Source organism: Paramisgurnus dabryanus, chromosome 4 (assembly GCF_030506205.2).
Source record: "Paramisgurnus dabryanus chromosome 4, PD_genome_1.1, whole genome shotgun sequence".
Lineage (NCBI taxonomy): Eukaryota > Metazoa > Chordata > Actinopteri > Cypriniformes > Cobitidae > Paramisgurnus > Paramisgurnus dabryanus.
Window position 1 is genome coordinate 19,571,162 of NC_133340.1, and position 23,481 is coordinate 19,594,642.

General features: G+C 36.9%; 2 protein-coding genes across 2 annotated transcripts; both read left to right on the forward strand.

The window, feature by feature from the left end:
* Positions 1–368: 368 nt before the first annotated feature.
* LOC135752452 (B-cell receptor CD22-like) lies at positions 369–5,053 on the forward strand. Its single transcript, XM_073814536.1, has 9 exons — positions 369–527; positions 1,054–1,305; positions 3,054–3,308; positions 3,393–3,650; positions 3,728–3,830; positions 3,915–3,966; positions 4,159–4,236; positions 4,412–4,533; positions 4,848–5,053. The coding sequence occupies exons 3-9, from the start codon at positions 3,101–3,103 to the stop codon at positions 4,903–4,905; spliced, it is 879 nt and encodes a 292-aa protein (XP_073670637.1). The 5' UTR covers positions 369–527; positions 1,054–1,305; positions 3,054–3,100; the 3' UTR covers positions 4,906–5,053.
* A 5,599-nt stretch (positions 5,054–10,652) lies between these two features.
* On the forward strand, positions 10,653–22,047 carry LOC135752453 (B-cell receptor CD22-like). The gene is made up of 11 exons (XM_073814513.1): positions 10,653–10,995; positions 11,417–11,477; positions 13,171–13,518; positions 13,595–13,846; positions 17,161–17,421; positions 17,540–17,794; positions 17,894–18,151; positions 18,229–18,325; positions 18,443–18,500; positions 19,302–19,543; positions 21,612–22,047. The coding sequence occupies exons 1-11, from the start codon at positions 10,969–10,971 to the stop codon at positions 21,655–21,657; spliced, it is 1,905 nt and encodes a 634-aa protein (XP_073670614.1). The 5' UTR covers positions 10,653–10,968; the 3' UTR covers positions 21,658–22,047.
* Positions 22,048–23,481: the final 1,434 nt, after the last annotated feature.

Consider the following 23,481-nt stretch of genomic DNA (forward strand, 5'->3'; position numbering starts at 1 on the left):
CGTTGACACCACCAGTCATTCAAGACAGACGTACAACACAGCTGGCGTTAATATGACAACCCACATATGCACGTTACACGAACAATAATCCAGGCAAAACAGCAGCTAATGAATAAATGCTCTGCAGCTGAAGTCAGTCTCCAGTTGAATCAGTCCGATCTCGATCAGGCATCGTCTTGTATCACCCAGGAGAAGACAGCTCAAAGGGTACAAACAGTACAGGTTGCCTGCGTTAACATCCGCTTTTGAATGCGTTGAGCGACCGTGCAGAGGATTCGCCAACCAACCAGAGATCTGTTGTGCAGCAGCAAAACACACGGAGCGAGTGACCCGGAAGTATGACGCACTTCCTTCACCAGTGAGCAAGACAGCAGTCCAAAGGACTACGACGTTTATTTATAGGGAGAGCCAGGGACAGCGATTGGCCAAAAGAGTGCAAAGTACTTATGAGTTTAACTCGTACTGCCACAATCGGATTCCAATCAGACATGCACCAAAAGCGGATTTGGACTGACAGTGTGAACAAGGTAAATGTTCGACAAGGGCATGAGCTGGAGCGCACAGGACAGAGCAGCAGGAGATTGAGACGGCCCGATGATTTACAGGTCCGTGACAGGACCTGTAAATCATAAACAAAACGCTCTTTCTACGTTTATTTCTTACTCTTAATATAATCGAGTTTGTCATTGGAGTATTTTATTGGTTCTAGAAAGGTTTTATCTACTGTCATCACTCTGAAAAGCAACAAGCATGTTGTCTTTGTTTGTCACTCTTCCAGCTAACGTGGGATTGGCATGCTAATGTTTGGCAGAAGTAAAGCTCTGACATACGTAGCTTCATCAATCAGATGTTTTTACACATGTCCAGTTTCATCTGAAATGCGTCCCAGAAAACCTCTCACAGTGGTTTGAGTGATTGGATTTACATCCGTCTCGAAAACCTTTGGGGGCATTTATACTTTTACTCTTTAAACGATCTGATAGCTATCTGATCAGAGAAAATGCATGAAGTTACCAGGTGTAAAAAGGCTTTTTATGTGTGATGTGTTGTCAGATCTTCAGGTGGAGTCTTCAGGTGAGAGAGTGACAGAGGGACATTCAGTGACTCTTACTTGTAAAAGCAGATGCAGTCTGACTGACAGATCAACATTCATCTGGTTTAAAAACACACAGTCATTAAGTGAGAGAACAGACAGAAACAATCAACTCATCCTGCAGTCAGTAAGAAGAGAGGATGCAGGCAACTATAGCTGTGCTGTACAGGGACACAACCTCACATCACCTCATCGATATCTCAATGTCATCTGTAAGTTCATTTCTAATTCTTAAAAGCTTTATTACCCAGATAGCATGCAAACCATTGAAACAATGTTAAAAACAGTTGATTTGTCAATGTTAACTGCATTGAATCAATATCAAGTTTGCACCCTCCATTAATATTGAAAAATATTGAGAATTCAACAAATCACCGTTATTGTGATCAGTGTTTGCTTTAGTTGGGTCCTTGACTCTGGTTATTCACTAAGTTAAATCTTTCTTTTCTTTTTTTTTGTGTTTGTATGTGTTTATGTAGTAACACATGTGCAATGGAAAAGAAAGATGTGTTTCAAAGTTAAGTTGAAACCAGTATGTTTTTTTGTGAAGAAATTAAGATTATATAAAATTAAGCTGCTTTGCATGATTATGTTGATCTATTTTTCACTTTTATAATTGTTTTGGTTTGTAAATACACTGTGAAGAGACAAACAGAAAAAATGCTGACACATTCAGACATCATTACTCATCCTACAAATCTCAACAATGGTGACAATCATCAAACAAATTCATATAAAACGATCAACTGCAATGCATGCTGGGAATTATAAATTAGTTGCAGCATGAAGCTTTCTTTTGTTGATCGTCACCATTGATGAGATTCATAGACCGATTCATGTCAGAGATAGATTCAGTAGTTTAACTTTTTAAAGTTTTGTTTTTGTAATCCTCAAAATATCAGACCTGACACTGTTTCCAACTGGTACTGTAAAATATTTTTTTTGCATAACTTTAACAGTATCTCATTATTATCATTTAAGTACATCTACAAGAATTAAACTACTTCATATCATTAGATCTTTGTTTTCTTTGCAACAGTAGATTTATTTTAAAACACTGCTTCAGCAGCCAAAGAAAACTTACCGTTAAAACACAAGAGTAAAGGGCCCAACTAAAGCAAACACTGATCACGATAATGGTGATTTGTTGAAATTTCAATATTTTTTCAATATTAATGGAGGGTGCAAACGTGATGTTGATTCAATGGTATTAACATTGACAAATCAACGATTTTTAACATTGTTTCAATGGTTGCATGCTATCTGGGTTGGCTACTTCTTTGGGTAAAATTTTGCACTACTAACTTAGCAGTACCTACCCAGATAGCAAGCAACCATTAAAACAATGTTAAAAATCACAACAATAAAAGAATGCTTCATGTTGCAATGCATGCCGAGTATCAACATAGTACTAAACTAATCCATGACTAGCAGCATGCGATGCAGTTGATCGTTTTATCTGAATTAGTTTGATGATTGTCACCATTGTTGAGGTTTGTAGGATAAGTGTTGATGTCTGAATGTTTCAGTGGTTTTTTCTGTTTGCTTTGTCGGAATTTATTTACAAACTAAAACAATTATAGTACTTGTAAAGGGATCAATCTCCTTGTGTAAAGCAACTTAATTTCATCTCTATCATAACAAGCAACAAATTACCACTTAACATTGATAGACATTTTTTTTCAATGTGCATGTGTATACTTAAACACATGCAAATACTGAAAAAAAATAAAGATTTAATTTAGTCAAGGGCTAAACTAAAGCAAACACTGATCATCATAAGTTGTGGTTTGTTGAAATTTCACATTTTTTATATTAATGGAGGGTTCAATGTGATATTGATTCAGTGCAAAATCACCTGTTTTGAATTTTTTGAAACACCTACTTTGATTCAATGTTTTTTTTTTTGCCTACTCCCTTACTATCTGGCCAATACATGTGTTATTTTGTACATCTTTAGATGCTCCAAATAATCCTGTAATCTCCGTCAAACCTTCTGGGAAAATAATGGAGGGTGATTCAGTGAATCTGACCTGCAGCAGTGATGCAAATCCACCTGTTCAAAACTACAGCTGGTTTAGAGGTATACGTTATATTGGATCTGGAAGACTCTACATCATCTCAAAGATCAGATCAGATCAGAGTGGACAATACAAGTGCAAGTCCAGCAATGAACTTGGACAGAAATATTCAGCAGTGACATTAAATGTCTTGTGTAAGTTCATTATAAAACAGTGTGGAACATTCCAGCAAGAGTTACACAAATGTTGAACATTGACAATAAACACATTTTTTTCAGATCCTCCAAAGAATGTGACAGCATCCATCAGTGGTTCTGGTGAATTAATGGAGGGTGATTCAGTGACTCTGACCTGCAGCAGTGAATCAAATCCACCTGTTCAGATCTACAGCTGGTTTAAGGTGAATGAAACATCATCTGTTGGATCTGGACAGACGTACAGCATCACTAACATTAACTCCAGTCACAGTGGATGGTTTTACTGTGAGGCTCAGAATGAAGTCGGATCTCAAACATCTGCTGCTGTGTTAGTGACAGGTGAAGGGTTTATTACTGCTTCACCTCATGTGTTTCTTCATTGTGAAGAGTACATTTTGATTGTCTTCCTCTTTCAGTGAATCATAGATTTAATTATAATCTACTGTTTGGCATCAAAGCGGCATGTGGAGGATTATTCATCATTATTATCACCATCATCATGCTTATAATGTACAATCGGTGAGTCTTTGACTGGAAAACATGACATTGTTTATGTTTAACAATGAAATGAAATAACGAAATTATGTTTACATTATTTGACAGTAAAAGGAAACAAATTAATAATAAAGAAACATCTGCAATTAATGAGAATGAGGTAAGATGATCAAAGTCTTCTGCAGCAGCTCTTAAATTCACGTTATTTTATGATCAATTACTTACAGTTTTATGTGTGTTAATCACACAAGTTAATGTACATGTGTAAGAATGAATTTAGCGGTCTTAGTGCACAAGCATGGAAAACTGTAACACTACATCTATAAAGTAACTTTAATTTCTTTTCTTACAGGGTGATGTTATCAGTAATACCACTTACACAAATGTTGACCTCAAGACCAGATCCTCTAATCTATACAACACACTTTCAGTAAGACAGACATCATAGACTATATTTCTATATATATATCATAGACTATATTTCTCAAAGACTTTGTGTGTTAATGCCAAGTATCACTAAACAAAGTAAACAAATAAAAAATCTCTCTCTCTCTCTCTCTCTCTCTCTCTCTCTCTCTCTCTCTCTCTCTCTCTCTCTCTCTCAGTCACAGACTGTTTATCCCGAAAATCCTGAAGAAACATACACTGATTTCAATTCAAGCTCTCCTATATATGAGAATCTATCATCACATGTCCCAACTGCAGATTATATCAATACAGTTACAATGTAAATGTCCTGACTAAATGTTAAAACTTTCTTCTTTACAAGCTCGCACAGATGAGTCATTTCACCAATAGTAATAAAAGAATCTTGATCAAACTCAATACCTTACAGTCCTATATAACAGTGGTCGGCAAAAAATTGCCCGCGGGCAAAATCTGGCACTCGCATCTCGCGTTTTTAGCATCTGGTTCTGAAATAGATCTGTCATGAAAACCATGCACGAGCGAGAGATACGAGCATGCAGAACAATATTTGTGCTGAAAACGTGTGCAAAGGCTGGGACCAGCGCTAACTCGACTCTTTTTATGCTCTTGCAGCTGGACGACACGTGACTTTTGGGACATTGGGGAGGGACGTCTTTGCACCTGTGATTAGTTGTTTGATTTAATCAGTGACATGCATAATCTTGTGTTTCACAATCCATGTCCAGTCAATCTAGGTAGAAAACACATTTTAATATGACCAATAGGACTGTGTCAAAGCAAGTAATGTATTTTAAAACAATAATCTTGTTTCATCAATTTTTATAAGCTGCAAACCAAACAATAACATCAACTTTTAATGTTTTTTTTTTATTTTGGTAAATTATCTTTTAACTTTGTTCAAATTGTTTTGGTCTGATGCCAAACTTGAGTTTTTATTTATACATTTTATTTGAATTATAACCAATTCATGGGAAATTTCTGTTGTTTTGTCTTTAATTTTCATTTGTCTTTTCATTTTTTTTGTTAACATCACACTGTAATTCACTAAAATGATTTTGTTATGTTCTTTTCTATCTTGGGGCGTGTTTTTATTTGAACTTTAAGGCTTCTTATCTGGTGCCTTTTTATTATGTACACCATAATATAATGTGTATTTATTAATATTTCATCAGTACTAATGCTTTATTTGGGGAAAGAATTTTAATAAAATCTTAGCAGGTCTTGGTGATGCGACCCTCAGACAGTTAAGATTTTGTCAAGAAAGCTGTCAGTTTTCAGAGGCGGACAATCCATGTGCCATGAGTAAAAGTCCTCTCCAGTATTTTGTTCCAATCAACTGGATTTGCTAATTAGCACAGTTTTTCAGCAGGAGGTGAGCTCCTTGCTCGTTGGTGTTTTAAGCCCTCAACGAAGCTTTCAAGGCAGCGCTGCCTGGCAGGCACTCCATGTGCCCCGAGCGTTTCAGCCAATCACAGCACTGGTGCAAAATCTCTCTCAAACTGCTTCTGGCAGTTTGAGCTCACCGTTGGTCAGGTGAATAGCGCAGATATGGTAAGATAGGAGTGTGACTGTATTTAAATTCAGCTCGAAATGTTTTGAGCGTTTAAGTGACGTGTTTCCACGTGTCTGTGGTACGACTTTCTTTTTTGTGCCAGCTTCACGTAATGGTTACTCAACTGTTTTTTCTATTTTCTTACCATTGTCGCTTGGGATTGGGGTTAAGACAACTTTCTGTTACAGAATATTACATCCTCACCCTGACCCAACTCTAAACACAACCGAAAACAGTTTAAAATTCTGACAAATAAACATAAACCAATGCATAAAATGACATCCACATTTATGCCAAACCCAACTTTATCCTCGCGCAAAAACAGCTGAAAAAAAATGAGAGGAAATCACAAATCTAACCCCAAGCCTTAGCGACAATGGTTTGAAAAAGTGAAAAACGATTGCGTAACCAATACGCAAAACTGGCACAAAAAGAAAGTCGTGCCATGGACACGTGAAGACGCGAAAACACGTCACTTAAACGCTCGAAAGATTTCGAGCTGAATTCAAATTCAGTCACATTCCTATCTTACCATATCTGCGCTACTCACCTGACCAACGGTGAGCTCGAACTGCCAGAAGCTGGCGGAAGGCTCGCTATCTAGCACCAGTGCTGTGATTGGCTGAAACGCTCGGGGCACGTGGAGTGCATTCCAGGCAGTGCTGCCTTGAAGGCTTCGTTGAGGGCTTAAAACACCAACGAGCCAGGAGCTCACCTCCTGCTGAAAAACTGTGCTAATTAGCAAATCCAGGTGATTGGAACAAAATACTGGAGAGGACTTTTACTCATGGCACATGGATTGTCCGCCTCTGTCAGTTTTACTTTCTGTTAGTGTCATGAGCCCACTTCCATCTCAGAACCACTTATAGAAATCCAAATATAAATAGGAGTAGGTGGCTGCAAGGAAAATAGGAGTGGCAAACAATTCCCTGTGAGAGTTTGAATTCTCTACTTCTGATTGGTTTGTACACTGGATAGGCTGATTTTACCCCTTCTTGGTAAAGCCCGCCCCACACAAATCAAAATTAAGTAGTTGGTGTGAAAGTTGATTTTGAAATAAACTTTACATCATTAGTTTATTATTAATGTGATTGCAATGTAGACTACAGATTTATAGCAAATGCCCAGATAGCAAGCGCATGTGGGCCACTTCAGGCACAGATGCAGCACTGCTGGCCTTCTTATGGCCCGAATAAAAGGGATGTGAACCTAAAGTGGCTCACATGTAAAATAGCTAAAATGGGCCAAATGTATCAAATCACATGTGAGTCTTTTTAGGTAAAGATGCGGTGCTCACGGCAACGTGTCATCTGTATATGAACCAAAAGTGGCCCATCTGACAAATAGTGAATATGGCTCAAATGTCAAACAAAAAATATGGGCCACCTTTGGCAAAAATGCTGCACAACAGATACGGCCTAATCTTGGAATAAACCAAATTTGGCCCTCAAATGTTGCAGCAAATGTGGCCCAGTTCTTTACAAACGTGTCTGGGCCAGTCTTGGCAAAGATATGGCACAGTAAGCACCAGCTCATGTGGGTGTGTGTCTAAAGTGGCCCACATATGATGTAGCAAATGTGGCCCAGTTCTTTCAAAACATATCCGGCCGGTATTGGCAAAAATATGGCACAGTAAGCACTGGCTCATGTGGGTGTGAGTCTGAAGTGGCCCATATATGATGTAGCAAATGTGGCCCAGCTGTTTAAAGATGCATCTGGACAGTTTTGGCAAAGATATTGCACAGTAAGAACCTGATCATGTGGGTGTGAGTCTGAAGTGGTCCACATAACCAGAGAAAAGTTCCAAGAGCATTCCCTGAAACTTCCCAAAGTTCCCAAAAACGTTCTGCCAACACTGAAAGTGTCCAGTTTTCTTGACGGTCTAAGAACGTTTCTGGGTTGTCTGAATGTTAGAGGAATGTTACATTTTACCTTTTTTAAATATTATGACAATGTCATGCTTTAATGTTCACACAATGTTTAAAACAACAACTATATTTATATTGACTTGTTTGATTGTTATTTAAATGATAGAGAAACTTTTATTATTTTAAAACTGTTATAAAACGTTATTTATGAATTTTCGGTAAAAATATTGCTGTAGAAAACACAATTCACTTATTAGGTTTAGATGTTGATGATTTGTTTAATTTTAAGTCACCATTATTGTGATAAGAGTTTGTTTTGGTTGGACTCTTGACTCTTGACATAAATACAAGTTTTTCTTTGGTTGCATTAATTTTGTGGGTATAAAACACATTTGTTATGGTAATGTAAAGTTAATAGTGCCATTCTGTGGTGGTTGGTATATAATGGTAAAATAATATTCTATTTAGTAGATTTATTCAGCAAAAGTTTATCTTCTGTCAATAGTATGTATGAGATCCCGCACTTTTACATCAGTTTGTTTTGAAGAAGTTTTAAAATCAGTGTATGAATCTCAACCATGGTGACATAGAAAATTGTAAAAAGTTTATTATTTGTCCATTTCGCAGTGCATGCTGGGAGTCCTGGATGAGATTTGTAATTTGTTAATACCCAGCATGAATTGCAGCTTTTGGCTGACATGTGGCATTGTTCTGGCTTCTTTGTGGTTTAGATCTGGCAGACTGAAGTGGACCATTCAAGGGCCCTCATTTCATGCGGTATGTGGGCCATCTGGGCCAAATCTGGGTCAAAATTTAAATCAACTGTTACCCAGATTTGGGCCAGATCTGCATTATTTGTTTTGTGCATGGCTGACATGTGGCATTTCTATGGCTTGCTTGTGGTAAAGATCTGTAAAACATGGTTGGACCGCTCAAGTGCCATCATTCCATGCCAAAGGTGGGCCAGATGAAAGTGTCTGCTATCTGGGTGGTGACTCATTAAAAATGTGACATGTTTCCAAGTAGCACTGCAAGTTGTGAACACACGGACGCACACACACACACACGCACACACGCACGCACGCACAGCAGTTATTCAGTTTACAAACAGTGTAGTGTAGTCTTATACATTGGGGTGGTTTCCCGGACAAGGTTTAGATTAATCCAGGATTAGGCCTTATTTGTATTAGGACATTTAAGTAGTTTTTACAAACATACTTATAAAAACAATAACTGTGTGCATTTTGGGACAATGTATCTTGAGTATACATACTGTACTACGAACTATATTTCCAGAAGGTGAAGCACTGCTACTTGGACCTAGTGCGGGTGTAGGCAAGTTCGGTCCTACAGAGCCGCAGTCCTGCAGAGTTTAGTTCCAACCTTAATCAAACACACCTGAACAAGCTAATCAATGTCTTTAGGAATTAGAAATCAGGTTAGATTATCTGTGCTTAGGCTAAAATATGCAGGACTGCGGCTCTCTAGGACCGAACTTGCCTACCCCTGACCTAGTGATTAGCGCAACACTTACGCAAACTCTTTGCTCCTCACCACGGGGCGTCTCATGTACTGTGAGCAAATCACTCGGCCCAAGCAGCAGTGCTTCACCTTCAGAGAATATAGTTCGCAGTACGTAAAAACGGTTAAAAGATGGCTTTGTCTCATATGACCTTGTTATTTGTACAACATATAAATAGGAAAATGTTGGCATTATTTTATCACTTATTGGGAGCAGTATGCTAGCCGGAGCCATTTACTTCTAGTCTTTCTGCTAAGCTAGGCTAGCGGTGGGTGCGTCAGACAGAATTACAGCACGCACAGAGATGAAAAAATGTATGTATGGACTTATCTAATTTTGGGGGATACGATAAATAAGCTAAATCCTTAAAAGTCGGCGTGTTTCTTTAAGATATGTCTTTTTAAGATATGTTTTTAAATTAAGACAGCTCAAAAATGCATTTTAGTCTGGGACTAGGATGAACCCTTCTCGGAAAACCACCCCATTAAGTTGATCTAATTGTTTATAAAATCCATCTTCACTGACTGTTTCCTCTTTTGTTTTATCTTTTTGGTTTTACTGAAAACTTTCACTGATAACTTTGGTAATCTTTTTGGCTTCACTGACTGTTTCCTCTTATTGGTTTAATGTGGTTTCTCTTTTGTGTTCAGTGGAGCTTAGATGTGGATTTTGTGCCGAAAGTTCAAGTTCCCCTTATTATACTCAAAGCATTATTTTTTGTGTTAGTCTGCTTTTTGATTTTTGTCATATTTAGTTGTTATGTTCATATTTATTTGCATTGCACTTTAAAGTACAGATAAAGTAGGAAAGCAGTCCTCAAATGAACAAGGGGTTAGTTGTACACAGCAATTTCACAAATTACACAGGGGAGAGCAATGTGATTTTAGTCTTTTTCTCTCACTGTCAGAAGATGATCTCCTGTGAAATTAAGAAATGTTTTGATGTTTTTTTATTAAGATACTGTACAAACATTATTTTAGAGGCATAAAAGTATTTTTCTTTTCAGAGTTATGGGTCATTATATCCAAATATATATTATCTTAATAATAAATCTTAATAATTTCTTACAAGATAACACCATTCTGAAACACAGCCGGAATTGAAAACATAATTCAAATAATTGCCAATTATGATTTTTTTTTTCTTAATTGTGCAGCCCTTTTAAAATATCTATCCATGTGCATTCATTCAAAATAGGATTGCTGGAAGGATCATGGATGGATGGATGTGTACAATGTACACATGTACAAATAACATCCACATCTAGTACACACTGTAGATAGAGTAGTATTGTAGTATTTTGTTTAAGGTTATGCTCCACTTCCCCCTGTTCCTGTATGTAATGTTGCTTTCTGTTGTGAGTTTTCTGTTACAACATGCTTATTGTGTTTATGCCATGTGTGTATTTCTTTGTGGTTGGGTGGACTAAAATTTATTCCAAATAATTTGAATATTGTTTTGAACATGAACTTCCTTGTAATATCACAGTTGAGACAAGCATCATAAACAGGTTGGGTACAGCATTAGGGTGAGTATAGATATTGACTTTTTTAGCTTTTCATTTAGTCACTATTTCAATTCTTTTTGTCACCATAGCATTTTTTGTATTGCAAGTGAAAATGTCAGAAAGTTGTTCATGTGTTGGAGGCAAATACAAACATATTTATATAAAAAAAGAGACTTTCAGCTTGCATTTACATTGTATTCAAAACATTGTTAAGAAAGATCCCATTGTCTGTCATCTGAACACTGGACATCAGACACATCAGATCTCTGAAAGAGTCACGCTGAATGAATATTGTCTGTTTGTTGCTGAAGGTAATGTTGCTAAAGTTCAATCTCACATTTAACTTTGTCATTAATATCTTGTATTACACTTTTAGAATGAATGTGTTAAAAACAACACATTACTGTTGATTCTGGGACAACACACTAACTGCGTTGTCCCAGAATCCACCCATCTATGTGTTATTATTGAAACAACACATTTTGTGTTACTTTTAACACAACTTGTGTTATATTTTAATACAAAATCAACACAAAATGACACATAATGTGTTAAAAGCTTAAAAAATTAACACATCCTTTCTGAGAGTGTATGTTATCTAAGTATAAATTCAGAATAATGTTTTTAAGATAAATTTAAAACTACTAATGGGAAGGATTTTATAGTAAAGTTTGGTTGTGTTTTCTGAAAAAAATGAAATTAAAGATGACATGTTTTATTTTGTGTGTATAGTATTTGTTTCTGTTCAGAATGGCTCTTCTTCTTCCTCTGATCTTTCTGCTCAAGATTCAGTGTGAGTCTCTAATGTTGCATTACACCAATACAGCAATTTGTGTCTGTCAGTCATCTCTGTTATCTCATTTACAACTTGCAAATGTTTTTGCGGGTTACAGTAGTCATCTGTACAATTGCAATTTTCACATGACTGCTCTTGGTCTACCTTCTTTTAGAATGTGTATTCTTGGGTTAGTCTCACAATGTAGTCATTTTGTAAACATTTTTTTTAAATAGTCATAACTTTTATAAATCAGTTACGTTAAAAAGCACATTATTATAATTTGAATAATGCTAATCTGAATTTTTCCAAGTTTAAAGGGCGCATGGCATGAAAATGTTAGCATTGCCACTTTGTAGGTGTGAGCAAAAATGTGTCATTTGGGTGTGTCCTTTAAAATGCAAATGAGCTGATGAAGTGCAAACACTGATCACAATGATGGTGGTTTGTTGCAATTCAAACTCAATTGTGCTGTCAATTATTTTTTCTCTCTCTCTTTCTCACTGCAATAAATGGCACTGCTGTGGTTGGATAGTGCAGATTAAGGGGTGGTATTATTATAATAAGATCCCCTTATGACATTATAAGGAGAGCCAAATTTCAATTACCTAATTTTTGCTTACACCTACAAAGTAGCAATCCTTCAAGTGCTATAATTGGGTCCCCAGTGCTTCTATCAACCTAGAAAATGTGAAAAACAACCCAATAACTTTGTTTTGTAAAACCAATCTCTTACATCTTAAAGGGGTCATATTATGAGATTTTTTCCCCCAGAATGCATATGTGAAGTTTTAGTTTAAAATACTCAACAGATAATTAATAATAACTTGTTAAATTGCCACTTTGTAGGCAAGAGCAAAAGTGTGCTGTTTTTTTTAGGTGTTTCTTTTAATATGCAATTGAGCGGATGAAATGCAAACACTGATCACAATAATGGTGGTTTGTTGTAATTAAAACTCAATTGTGCTGTCAATTATTTTTTCTCTCTCTCTCTTTCTTTCTGCACTAAATGGCAGTGCTGTGGTTAATAGTGGAGATTTAGGGGTGGTATTATTATAATTGGCCTTGCTACCTACCTCACAAAACAGGCAATATCTGAATGACCTAAGTTTTTTACATGTTTGCAGAGAATGGTTTACCAAAACTAAGTCACTGGGTTGTTCTTTTTCACATTTTCTAGGTTGAAAAAAAGCACTGGGATCCAATTATAGCAGTTAAACATGGAAAAAAGTCAGATTTTTACACGTGTCCCCTTTAAAGCATAAAGAACAGAATGTTAACAATAATACATTTTAATAGTGCATACCAATAATAAGAAATTATTGTACATATATTAATGTCAAAATACGTAGCTTTTTTAAAGGCATTTTTAAAACACTTGACTACACCAAATGCCCATCGTCACATTTACAATTAGACATTTATCAGATGATTTTATTCAAAGCGACTAACAAAAGCAAGGAAAACAGCAAATTTATTTGTCATAGGGAGGTAATAGTATGAGAAGTGCTGAACAAACATATTTCTTCACAAAGTTTCACATTATTGAGCCCGTGCCGCTCACTGACGATAAGAATAAAAAATAATTTATGCCTGTTAAGATTTATGATAATCTGTGTCATTGTGTGTACATCTGTGATTTTGTGGGTTTGGTTTTTATAGTCCTGTATAAATTAAAGACTGACATTTTCATCACTGATTTGTGTTTCAGGTGTTTATAGTGATGATGGGTGGGGTGTGAATTACAACTCTTCATCCATCTGTGCACTAAAGGGTTCAACAGTGATAATAAACTGCACTTATGAATACCCTTCTGGACATCAGATCATGAAAGTGTTCTGGACCAACACTGATTTTAGACAACCAAATGAAGAGCATCCAGATCTGTTTAATGACTCTGAATACAGGCAGAGGATTAAGTATCTGGGAGATAAACATCACGACTGCACCATGAGACTGACTGATGTGAGACAGACAGATTCACACAAATACTATTTCAGATTTATCACTGATAAAGACAGATGGCTTGGTGTTCCTGGAGTGTCTCTTGATATCACAGGTAGTGAATTACTCACTGATGATAATAATGTGTGATGAATGACATGTAGATATCTGTATCTGTGTTGTGTTGTCAGATCTTCAGGTGGAGTCTTCAGGTGAGAGAGTGACAGAGGGACATTCAGTGACTCTTACATGTAAAAGCAGATGCAGTCTGACTGACAGATCAACATTCATCTGGTTTAAAAACACACAGTCATTAAGTGAGAGAACAGACAGAAACAATCAACTCATCCTGCAGTCAGTAAGAAGAGAGGATGCAGGCAACTATAGCTGTGCTGTACAGGGACACAAACTCACATCACCTCATCAATATCTCAATGTCATCTGTAAGTATAAATTGAATTCTTTAAATCCTTCTTTCTAAAGCAGACAGCTAGGGTTCAGGGATGTACTCTTAGTGGCTACTTCATTAGGTTAATCTCCTCTAATACAAGGCAATATAAGTACTACCCTCTCTGCCCCAAAACATCAATCATCCAACAACAGAAATGAAACTTGGGAATTTAAAGGGGCCATGTCTTTTTGCAATTGAAACTCAATTGTGCTGTGAATTATTCTCTCTCTCTCTCTCTCTCTCTCTCTCTCTCTCTCTCTCTCTCTCTCTCTCTCTCTCTCTCTCTCTCTCTCTCTCTCTCTCTCTCTCTCTGTGCACTAAATGGCTGTGCCGTGGTTGGATAGTGCAGATTAACGATGCAATATTATTATAATAAGATCTCCTTATGACATCATGAGCTGATGAGTTGAATCAGGTGTGTTTATTCAGGGAGAAAAGAAAACATGTGCTGAGTCCCAATCCGCATACTACCCGTCCTAAATAGTATTCGAAACTAGAATTAGTATGTCCCAAATCATAGTATGTTCAAATGAGTATCCCAAAGATACCCGGATGGTCTACTTTTTCCGGTTAGAATTCGAAGTGCAGATCAATGCACACTCTAACGGCTAATATTGCCCACAACCCATTGCGTGCGGGAGGGAGGACCCAGATAGCATGCAAACCATTGAAACAATGTTAAAAACAGTTGATTTGTCAATGTTAACTTCATTGAATCAATATCAGGTTTGCACCCTCCATTTATATTGAAAAAATATTGAGATTTCAACAAATCACAATTATTGTGATCAGTGATTGCTTTAGTTGGGTCCTTGACTCTTGTTATTCACTAAGTTAAGTCTTTCTTTTCTTTTTATTAGTGTTTGTTTGTGTTTATATAGAAACACATCTGCATTGGAAAAGAAAAATCTGTTTCAAAGTTAAGTTGAAACTGATTGATTTTTGTGAAGAAGTCAAGATTATATCAAATTAAGCTGCTTTATATGATTATGTTGATCCATTTTTGACATTTATAATTGTTTTGGTTTGTTAATACACTGTGACAAGACAAACAGAAAAATTGCTGACACATTCAGACATCATTACTCATCCTACAAATCTCAACAATGGTGACAATCATCAAACAAATTCATATAAAACGATCAACTGCAATGCATGCTGGGAGTTATAAATTAGTTTAGTACTACGATGATACCCAGCATGCATTGCAGCATGAAGCTTTCTTTTGTTGATCGTCACCATTGATAAGATTCATAGACCGATTCATGATATCAGAGATAGATTCAGTAGTTTCACTTTTTTAATGTGTTTTTGTACTCCTCAAAATAACAGACATGACACTGTTTCCAACTAGTACTGTAAAATAAATTTTTCGCATAACTTTAACAGTATTTCATTAATATCATTTACACTCTAAAAAAAAATCTGTAAAAAAACGGACAAAGTACTGTGTAAATCTGAAGGAATTTTCCGTATTTATGTTTTACAGGCATTTATCTGTTTTTTTATAACATGTTGCATTATGGGTGCAACAACTCCTGCTGCAATCTTTCACTTTTGCCCCTCTATCACCATCTCTTTTTGAAACCTAAAATTACAACTTGCTTGCAAAGTTCCTTTCTAACATGGATGATGTTTAACTTCTAAACAAATGCTGTCAGAACAAGATACAAGTGTTCAACTATTCCAGCATCCACACATGTGATTTAGTAGACAAATCTTCTTTCTGACGTGACGTGTAAGTCAAATGGATATTTACCTCAACATTTATCACATTAAATCTCCAGTTTGTGTTTGTTTTAGATTCTTTTGAAGTCACCACTATGGTGATTAGTGTTCCCTTTAGTTAGGCTTTCGTCCCTTGACCTTCCAGAACTGACTCTGCTCTTTTGATATTGCTTTTAGCAATTGCAACTTGTTTGTTGCTTGAGATGAGGTGTATATCATGTATATCATCTAAGCTTGATTGTTTTCATGTTATTCTGTCTAACATTTAAATATGAAATAAGAATGAAGATCTGAAATGTATAAAAGTGACCCTCTATGCTGATCTAAAAACACATTGTATTGAGTAAGATTGCTGCAAATGTGTCAGTTGTGGTTTTTGCTTTAGAGAGACATCAACACTTTGGATATAAATCTCAACAATGGTGAGAATTAATGTTAAGAAAGAGTTTTCTACAATCCTGGTACCCAGCATGCATTGCGGCATGAAGCTTTGTTGTTGATTGTCACCATTGTTGCGTTTCATAGGCAGATTGAAGTGTCCCATAAGCCTACGGAGAATGTTCCGTTAATCTACAGACAGTGTTCTGTAAATCTACAGAATGTTTTGTTTTTGAATAAACGGAATTGTCTGTGAAATAACGGAAAATGTACCGGTAATTTTCTGCCAGGACATTATCCGTTTTTTTACGGATTATTTTTTTAGAGTGTAGGTATATCTTCAAGAGTTAAACTATTTGATATCATTAGATCTTTGTTTCCTTTGCAATAGTAGATGTATTTTAAAACACTGCTTCAGCAGCCAAAGAAAACTTAACATTAAAACACAAGAGTAAAGGGCCCAACTAAAGCAAACACTGATCACGATAATGGTGAATTGTTGAAATTTCAATATTTTTTCAATATTAATGGAGGGTGCAAACCTGATGTTGATTCAATTGTATTAACATTGACAAATCAACGATTTTAAACATTGTTTCAATAGTTGCATGCTATCTGGGGAGTTACTGCTAGCCACCTAACATTAGCGTGCTCTTACATTAGAGCAAACGTATTTGTTTTTGTTTATGCTCTCGATATTTAGTTGTAAATTCCACACTGATTGATCCACAACCGACATTTCTCCACTTGGGTTTTAAGTTTCAGGAAGGGAAAAAACGAGAGTGGCTTAGCGAAGGGGTCATCATTATTTTTTACAGTGTACATACAACTGTAAAACATAGGCTGACTATTTTAGCCTCAAGCGTTTTAGATAATATTTCACTGTTTATATCTTCATACTGTATGTTTCCTCAATGAGAAACCTTTTGGCTCCTCCCCACCTTTCGGTACACCTATTACTCCAACCTGCAGCAATCCATGCTTGTCCTCGTTCATGTCATGAACTACAAGCTCACCTGTTGGATTTTGATTGTTTTGCATCAACTAAGTCATTTTGGACCAAAACCCAAATTCAAATGTAATATTCTTCTTTTCATTCATATACAGTAAGTGCATGACAGATCGATAAGGCCCCTAGGCCTTAGTTTTTCTCCTACAGCTTTAAGTGATGCACCATGATCGTATATTTTATTTTATTAGATGCTCCAGATAATCCTGTAATCTCCATCAATCCATCTGGTGAAATAATGGAGGGTGATTCAGTGACTCTGACCTGCAGCAGTGATGCAAATCCACCTGTTCACAACTACACCTGGTTTAAGGCGAATGAAATATCATCTGTTGGATCTGGAAAAAACTACACAATCTCAAAGATCAGATCAGATCACAGTGGAGAATACATGTGCAAATCCAGAAATGAACTTGGAGAGAAAAACTCATCAGTAACTTTAAATGTCCTGTGTGAGTTTTAATATTAAACAATATATGCACATAATCAGCACAAGTAACAAAAAAATGTACCTTTCAGCAAAAGTAACACAAATGTTTAACATTAACAAGAAAAAAAAAATTTTTTTAGATCCTCCAAAGAACGTTACAGTGTCCATCAGCAAATCTGGTAAAATAAAGGAGGGTGATTCAGTGACTCTGACCTGCAGCAGTGACGCAAATCCACCTGCAGAAATAAAATGGTTTAAAGAGACACAATATATTGAATCTGGAAAAAACTACATCATCTTAAATATCAGCTCTGATCACAGTGGAGAATACAAGTGCAAATCCAGAAATAAGCATGGAGAGAAAGATTCAGATACTGTGATTTTAAATGTTTTGTGTGAGTTCATTATAAATCAATACTGTCCAGCACATGTAATTAAAGTAATTAAGTAATGTAATTATTTAAGTTCATTGACAAGACAAAAATGTTTTTCAGATTACCCAAAGAAGGTGATAGCATCAATCAGTGGTTCTGGTGAAATAATGGAGGGTGATTCAGTGAATCTGACCTGCAGTAGTGAATCAAATCCACCTGTTCAGAACTACAGCTGGTTTAAGGTGAATAAAACATCATCTGTTGGATCTGGACAGATGTACAGCATCACTAACATTAACTCTAGTCACAGTGAATGGTTTTACTGTGAGGCTCAGAATGAAGTCGGATCTCGGAGATCTAATGCTGTGTTAATGACAGGTGAAGGGTTTATTAATGTTTCATCTACTGTGTTTCTTCAGTGTGAAGAGTAAATTTTGATTTTCTTCCTCTTTCAGTGAATCATAGATTTGATTATAATCTACTGTTTGGAATCATGGCAGCATGTGGAGGATTATTTATCATGGCCATGATCATCCTTATTTTTTTCATAATGTAAGTTAATAAAATTTTACGAATGTATGAAAGTGATTCGCTTTCAGATCGGTGAAGATTTGAATGAATTTGTGCATTTTAACAAAAATATTCAGATAATGTTTATTATTTTGCCAGGAGAAAGCGAAGAGTTGCAAAAACTAAAGATGCCCATGTCAGTCAATTGAATCTTCAGGTATGGACTTAGTGAAGGAGAAATCTATATTAAATCCACTTAAGTGGATCTTTATAAAGTATAAGGGGTTTTTGTCTAAATCAGTGCTTCCCAATCCTGGTCCTCGAGGACCCCCTCCCAAAAAGTTTTAGATTTCTCCTTATTTAAAGGGGACATATTATGAAAATCTGACTTTTTCCATGTTTAACTGCTATAATTGTGTCCCCAGTGCTTCTATAAACCTAGAAAATGTGAAAAAGATCAGACAGTAACTTAGTTTTGGTAAACAATTCTCTGCAAGCATGTGAAAAAATAGGTAATTGTAATTTGGCTCCTATTGTGATGTCAGAATAAGGTAATACTGCCCCCTTTTTCTGCAATATCCAACCACAGCACTGCCATTTAGTTCAGAGAGAAACAGAGAGAAAAGAAGGAATTGACAGCACAATTGGGTTTCAATTACAACAAACCACCATCATTGTGATCAGTGTTTGCACTTCAGCTGCTCATTTGCATTTTAAAAGACGCACCCAAAACTGAACACTTTTGCTCAGACCTAGATTAAGACTTAGTTTACATCTAAAAAAAATCTCATAATATGTCCCCTTTACTCATCAGCTTGTTAGGGAGACATGTTAACCATTTTGCAAGGAGCCTGAAAAGTTGAATCATGTGTTTTAAATAATGAGACATCTAAAACTTTTTGGTAGGGGGTCCTCAAGGACCAGTATTGGGAAGCACTTGTCTAGATGAGTAGCAGACTCACATTTGTCGGTTTAGTTTAGTTTAGTTTGCCTAAAGAGTTGTTTTCTTTAATTTCAGGATAACCTATACTGCAACGTTTCTGAATCAGCCCATCATGATGATGTTCAGCATGGGAGTGCTGTACCCAAGGAACTCAAAGCACATCAAACATCTGCAGGAGAAGCTCCTGAATCCAGTTATTCAGAGGAGATCCAGTACGCAACTTTCCATCATCACACAAACAAAGAGATGAAGAATTCAGAAGAGTTTGAAAACCCCTATTGCAATATTAAAAACTCCCAACCTGATGCTGCTGTGAGGTGAGAAGAATCAACTTAAAGGGCCCATGGCATGAAGATGTTAGCATTGCCACTTTGTAGCTGTGAGCAAAAATGTGTCGTCTTGGGTGTGTCCTTTAAAGGGGACATATTATGAAAATCTGACTTTTTCCATGTTTAACTGCTATAATTGTGTCCCCAGTGCTTCTATCAACCTAGAAAATATGAAAAAGATCCACCCAGAAACTTAGTTTTGGTAAACCATTTTCTGCAAGCATGTGAAAAAATAGGTCATTGTAACCGCCCCCTTTATCTGCACTATCCAACCACAGCACAGCTATTTAGTACCAAGAGAAAGAGAGAGAGAGAAAATAATTCACAGCACAATTGAGTTTCAATTACAACAAACCACCATCATTGTGATCAGTGTTTGCAATTCAGCCGCTCATTTGCATTTTAAATGACACACCCAAAACGGCACACTTTTGCTCAGACCTAGATTAAGACTTAGTTTACATCTTTAAAAAAATCTCATAATATGTCCCCTTTAAAATGCAAATGAGCTGATGAAATGCAAACACTGTTCAAAATGACGGTGGTTTGATGCAATTCAAACTCAATTGTGCTGTCAATTATTTTCTCTCTCTCTCTTTCTATATGCACTAAATGACAGTGCTGTGGTAGGATAGTGCAGATTAAGGGGTGGTATTATTATAATAAGATCTCCTTATGACATCATAAGGAAAGCCACATTTCTATGACCTATTTTTGCTCACACCTACAAAGTGGCAATGCTAACATTTTCCTTTAAACATGGAAAAAGTCAGATTTTCATGCCATGGCCTCTTCAGAGGTGGGTAATCCATGTGCCATGAGTAAAAGTCCTCTCCAGTATTTTGTTTCAATAACCTGGATTACTTCTGGCTCGCTGGTGTCAACGAAACCTTCAAGGCAGCACTGCCTGGAAGGCAATTCCCATGCCACGAGTGTTTCAGCCAATCACAGCACTGGTGCTAGATATCGAGCCTTCCGCCGGCTTCTGGCAGTTTGAGCTCACCGTTGGTCCAGTGCGTAGCGCAGATATGGTAAGACAGGAATGTGAATATATTTATATTCAGCTCGAATGTTTTGAGTGTTTAAGAGACATGTTCCCACGTTTTTGTGGCACGACTTTCTTTTTCGTGCCAGTTTCACGTATTGCTTACTCAATTGTTTTCCAACTTTTTTTTACCATTGTAGCTTGGGGTTAAAACAACATTCTGTTACATAAAATGACATCCTAACAAACTGTAACCCCATGCGAAAACAGCTTAAAATTCTTACAAATATAAATCAATGCCAAACCCAACTTTATCCTCGCATAAAAACAGTTTAAAAAGCAGTCAAAATCCACAAATCTAACCTCAATCCTAAGGGTTTGAAAAGAGGAATAACAACTGAGTAACCGATACATAAAACTAGCATGAAAAAGACACTCATAACAAAGACATGTGAAAATGTGCAAACACATCATTGAAACCTTTCAAGCTGAATTTAAATACAGCCACATTCCTATCTTACCATATCTGCGCTACTCACCTGACCAATGGTGAGCTCAAACTGCCAGAAGCTGGCGGAAGGCTCGATATCTAGCACCAGTGCTGTGATTGGCTGAAACGCTCAGGGGCATGGAGTACCTTCCAGGAAACGCTTCCTTGAAGGCTTCGTTGACGGCTTCGTTGACGGCTTAAAACACCGACGAGCCAAGAGCTCACCTCCTGCTAAAAAACTGTGCTAATAAGCAAATCCAGGTGATTGGAACAAAATACTGGAGAGGACTTTTACTTATGGCACATGGATTACCCACCTCTGGGCCCCTTTAATACTGACTGAGAAGGATCTTGACAAAGATAGAAATCAAAAAGTGAAATCAAACACAGATCTTCTGAAACATATGTTAATAAACCTGAAACTCATTCACATCTGGAACTGAGAAGGTCTATAATCCTCAAGAGATCTGATCATTATCCCTCAGTTCATCTCAATAATGTTAATTATGCATATTACAAAACACATCACTTTAATCATCAAACAATCTGATGTGTAACATTATGTTTCGGTTTGGTTTTAGGTCGGATCTGGAGAACACTTCTGTGATCTACAGCAGTGTAAAATGATGGTCGGAGACAAGCATACACAAAGATGAGGTTCAGATATCACTCTGCTAAAAGTTAACAATGCAAAAATAAATGTAGCATTTAGAGATACCTTATCTAAATTTTATATTTTATACTAGTGAACTTCAAAAACATTGTAGGCCTAGTAGTTGTTGTACTTAATAGTCTTTAATAGGCGTATTTCAAGTCCAATTTTTTTAAGTGGTTTACATAATTTATTCGGGGATCTGAGCGTATAAACCCTGAGCAAATGTAAGGGAATGACAAAGAGAAGGAACCCTGCAAACAAGCCTAAGATGGCCCTTTATGGGCATAGCCTTAGGGCCTCATGCAGGTTTGCTCACTGGCAAAACGTTGGCCCCTTAGCGCTGGCCCTGCACGGGCAGCCCTCACTTACACCGGATTTCCACCGACTGCGGAGCGGCTGCAGATCTGCTCCGCTGCGTTACGGCTCCGCACTCGGCCGTCCGTCAATACCCACCAGTTCCGTATTGGTTGCAGAGTGGCTGCGTGCTGAAGTGACGAGGACCCATGAGGTCTCGCAAATTCACGTGATGATCGCGCGATACCTAGTTCTGTCTCCGCCTATTATGACTTAATTATGACGTTTTAACAAACCAACCCAGATCACAACACGAGATCTCGCGTAGACAGAGCAGTACATCAAATTCATCCAAAATTCAAAAAATAAGAAAGCTGCTAAAACCATTTATTTATGCTCTATCTTTAATGTATTTATTATACCATATACTTTATCATTTAACTACCCCTAGCTCTGTTCTTGTCTATTATTTGTTGTTTCTGTATTAATGACTTTGTAATGTTTGTATTGCAAAGATTTAACAAAGGAAAAGAACACGAGGTCTCGCGAATTCAGGTATGATCATGCGATAAAGTCATGGCTCCGCCCTGCGGAGCTGTCCGGCATCCGTCAAAAATAGAAGCTCTGTGTATTTGTGCCGGAGGGCTGCGGATGGCCGGAGCTGTGACGGATTCGGAGCGCAGTCAGTGGAAATACACACATTGACTTGAATGGAAACCGATTGACTCCGCCGCCGTTCCGCAACGGATCCGCAGCCGTTCCGCAGTCGGTGGAAATCCGGGGTTAGCCCCCAGGAAGCCCTCATACAGCAAAATCCCCAGAGTTAAATGAACACTGCTGGATGTATATATTGTCCCAATCTTACAGAGTGTTAAAAAAGTAACACAAAAGCAGAATTAAAAGCTTTGTTATCCTCTTTCTCACCATCTCTGTCTGAAACCTAAAATTGCATTTTACATCTTACTTGTAGAGTCGTTTTCTTACTTTAGGTTTAGATTTTAATGTTACATTTTAAGTCACCATTATTGTGATCCGTGTTTGTTTTAGTTGAACTTGACTCTTGACTGTTACCTTGTTAATTTTTTGACTGCTATTACTTTTTGTGTTTAAGACATGTTTGTTATGGCAGAGAAAAGACAATAGTGCAATAATTTTATTGGTGGTTTGTACTGTACATAAAGTCTTAACATCATCATCTAGAAAACTTGTGTATTTATTTTGTGTTTGATCACTTATCAGAAGCATCTTTCTTTGACAATAATGTGATTATTACAGTATGAGATCCAGCTCTCTCATAGCAGAGTCTCTTTCTGAAGAATTGTAAAACACTGACACTTAAAATTAACTGGTGTATAATGAAGACACAAACATCAAGAATCAGTGTATGAATCATACAAAGTAATGCAACCAGGGGAAATCTACACTGCAAAATCCCGGGAGTTAAATTAACACTGCTCAGTGTTTATATAGGTCCACTCCCCAGAGAGTTAAAAAATTAACAC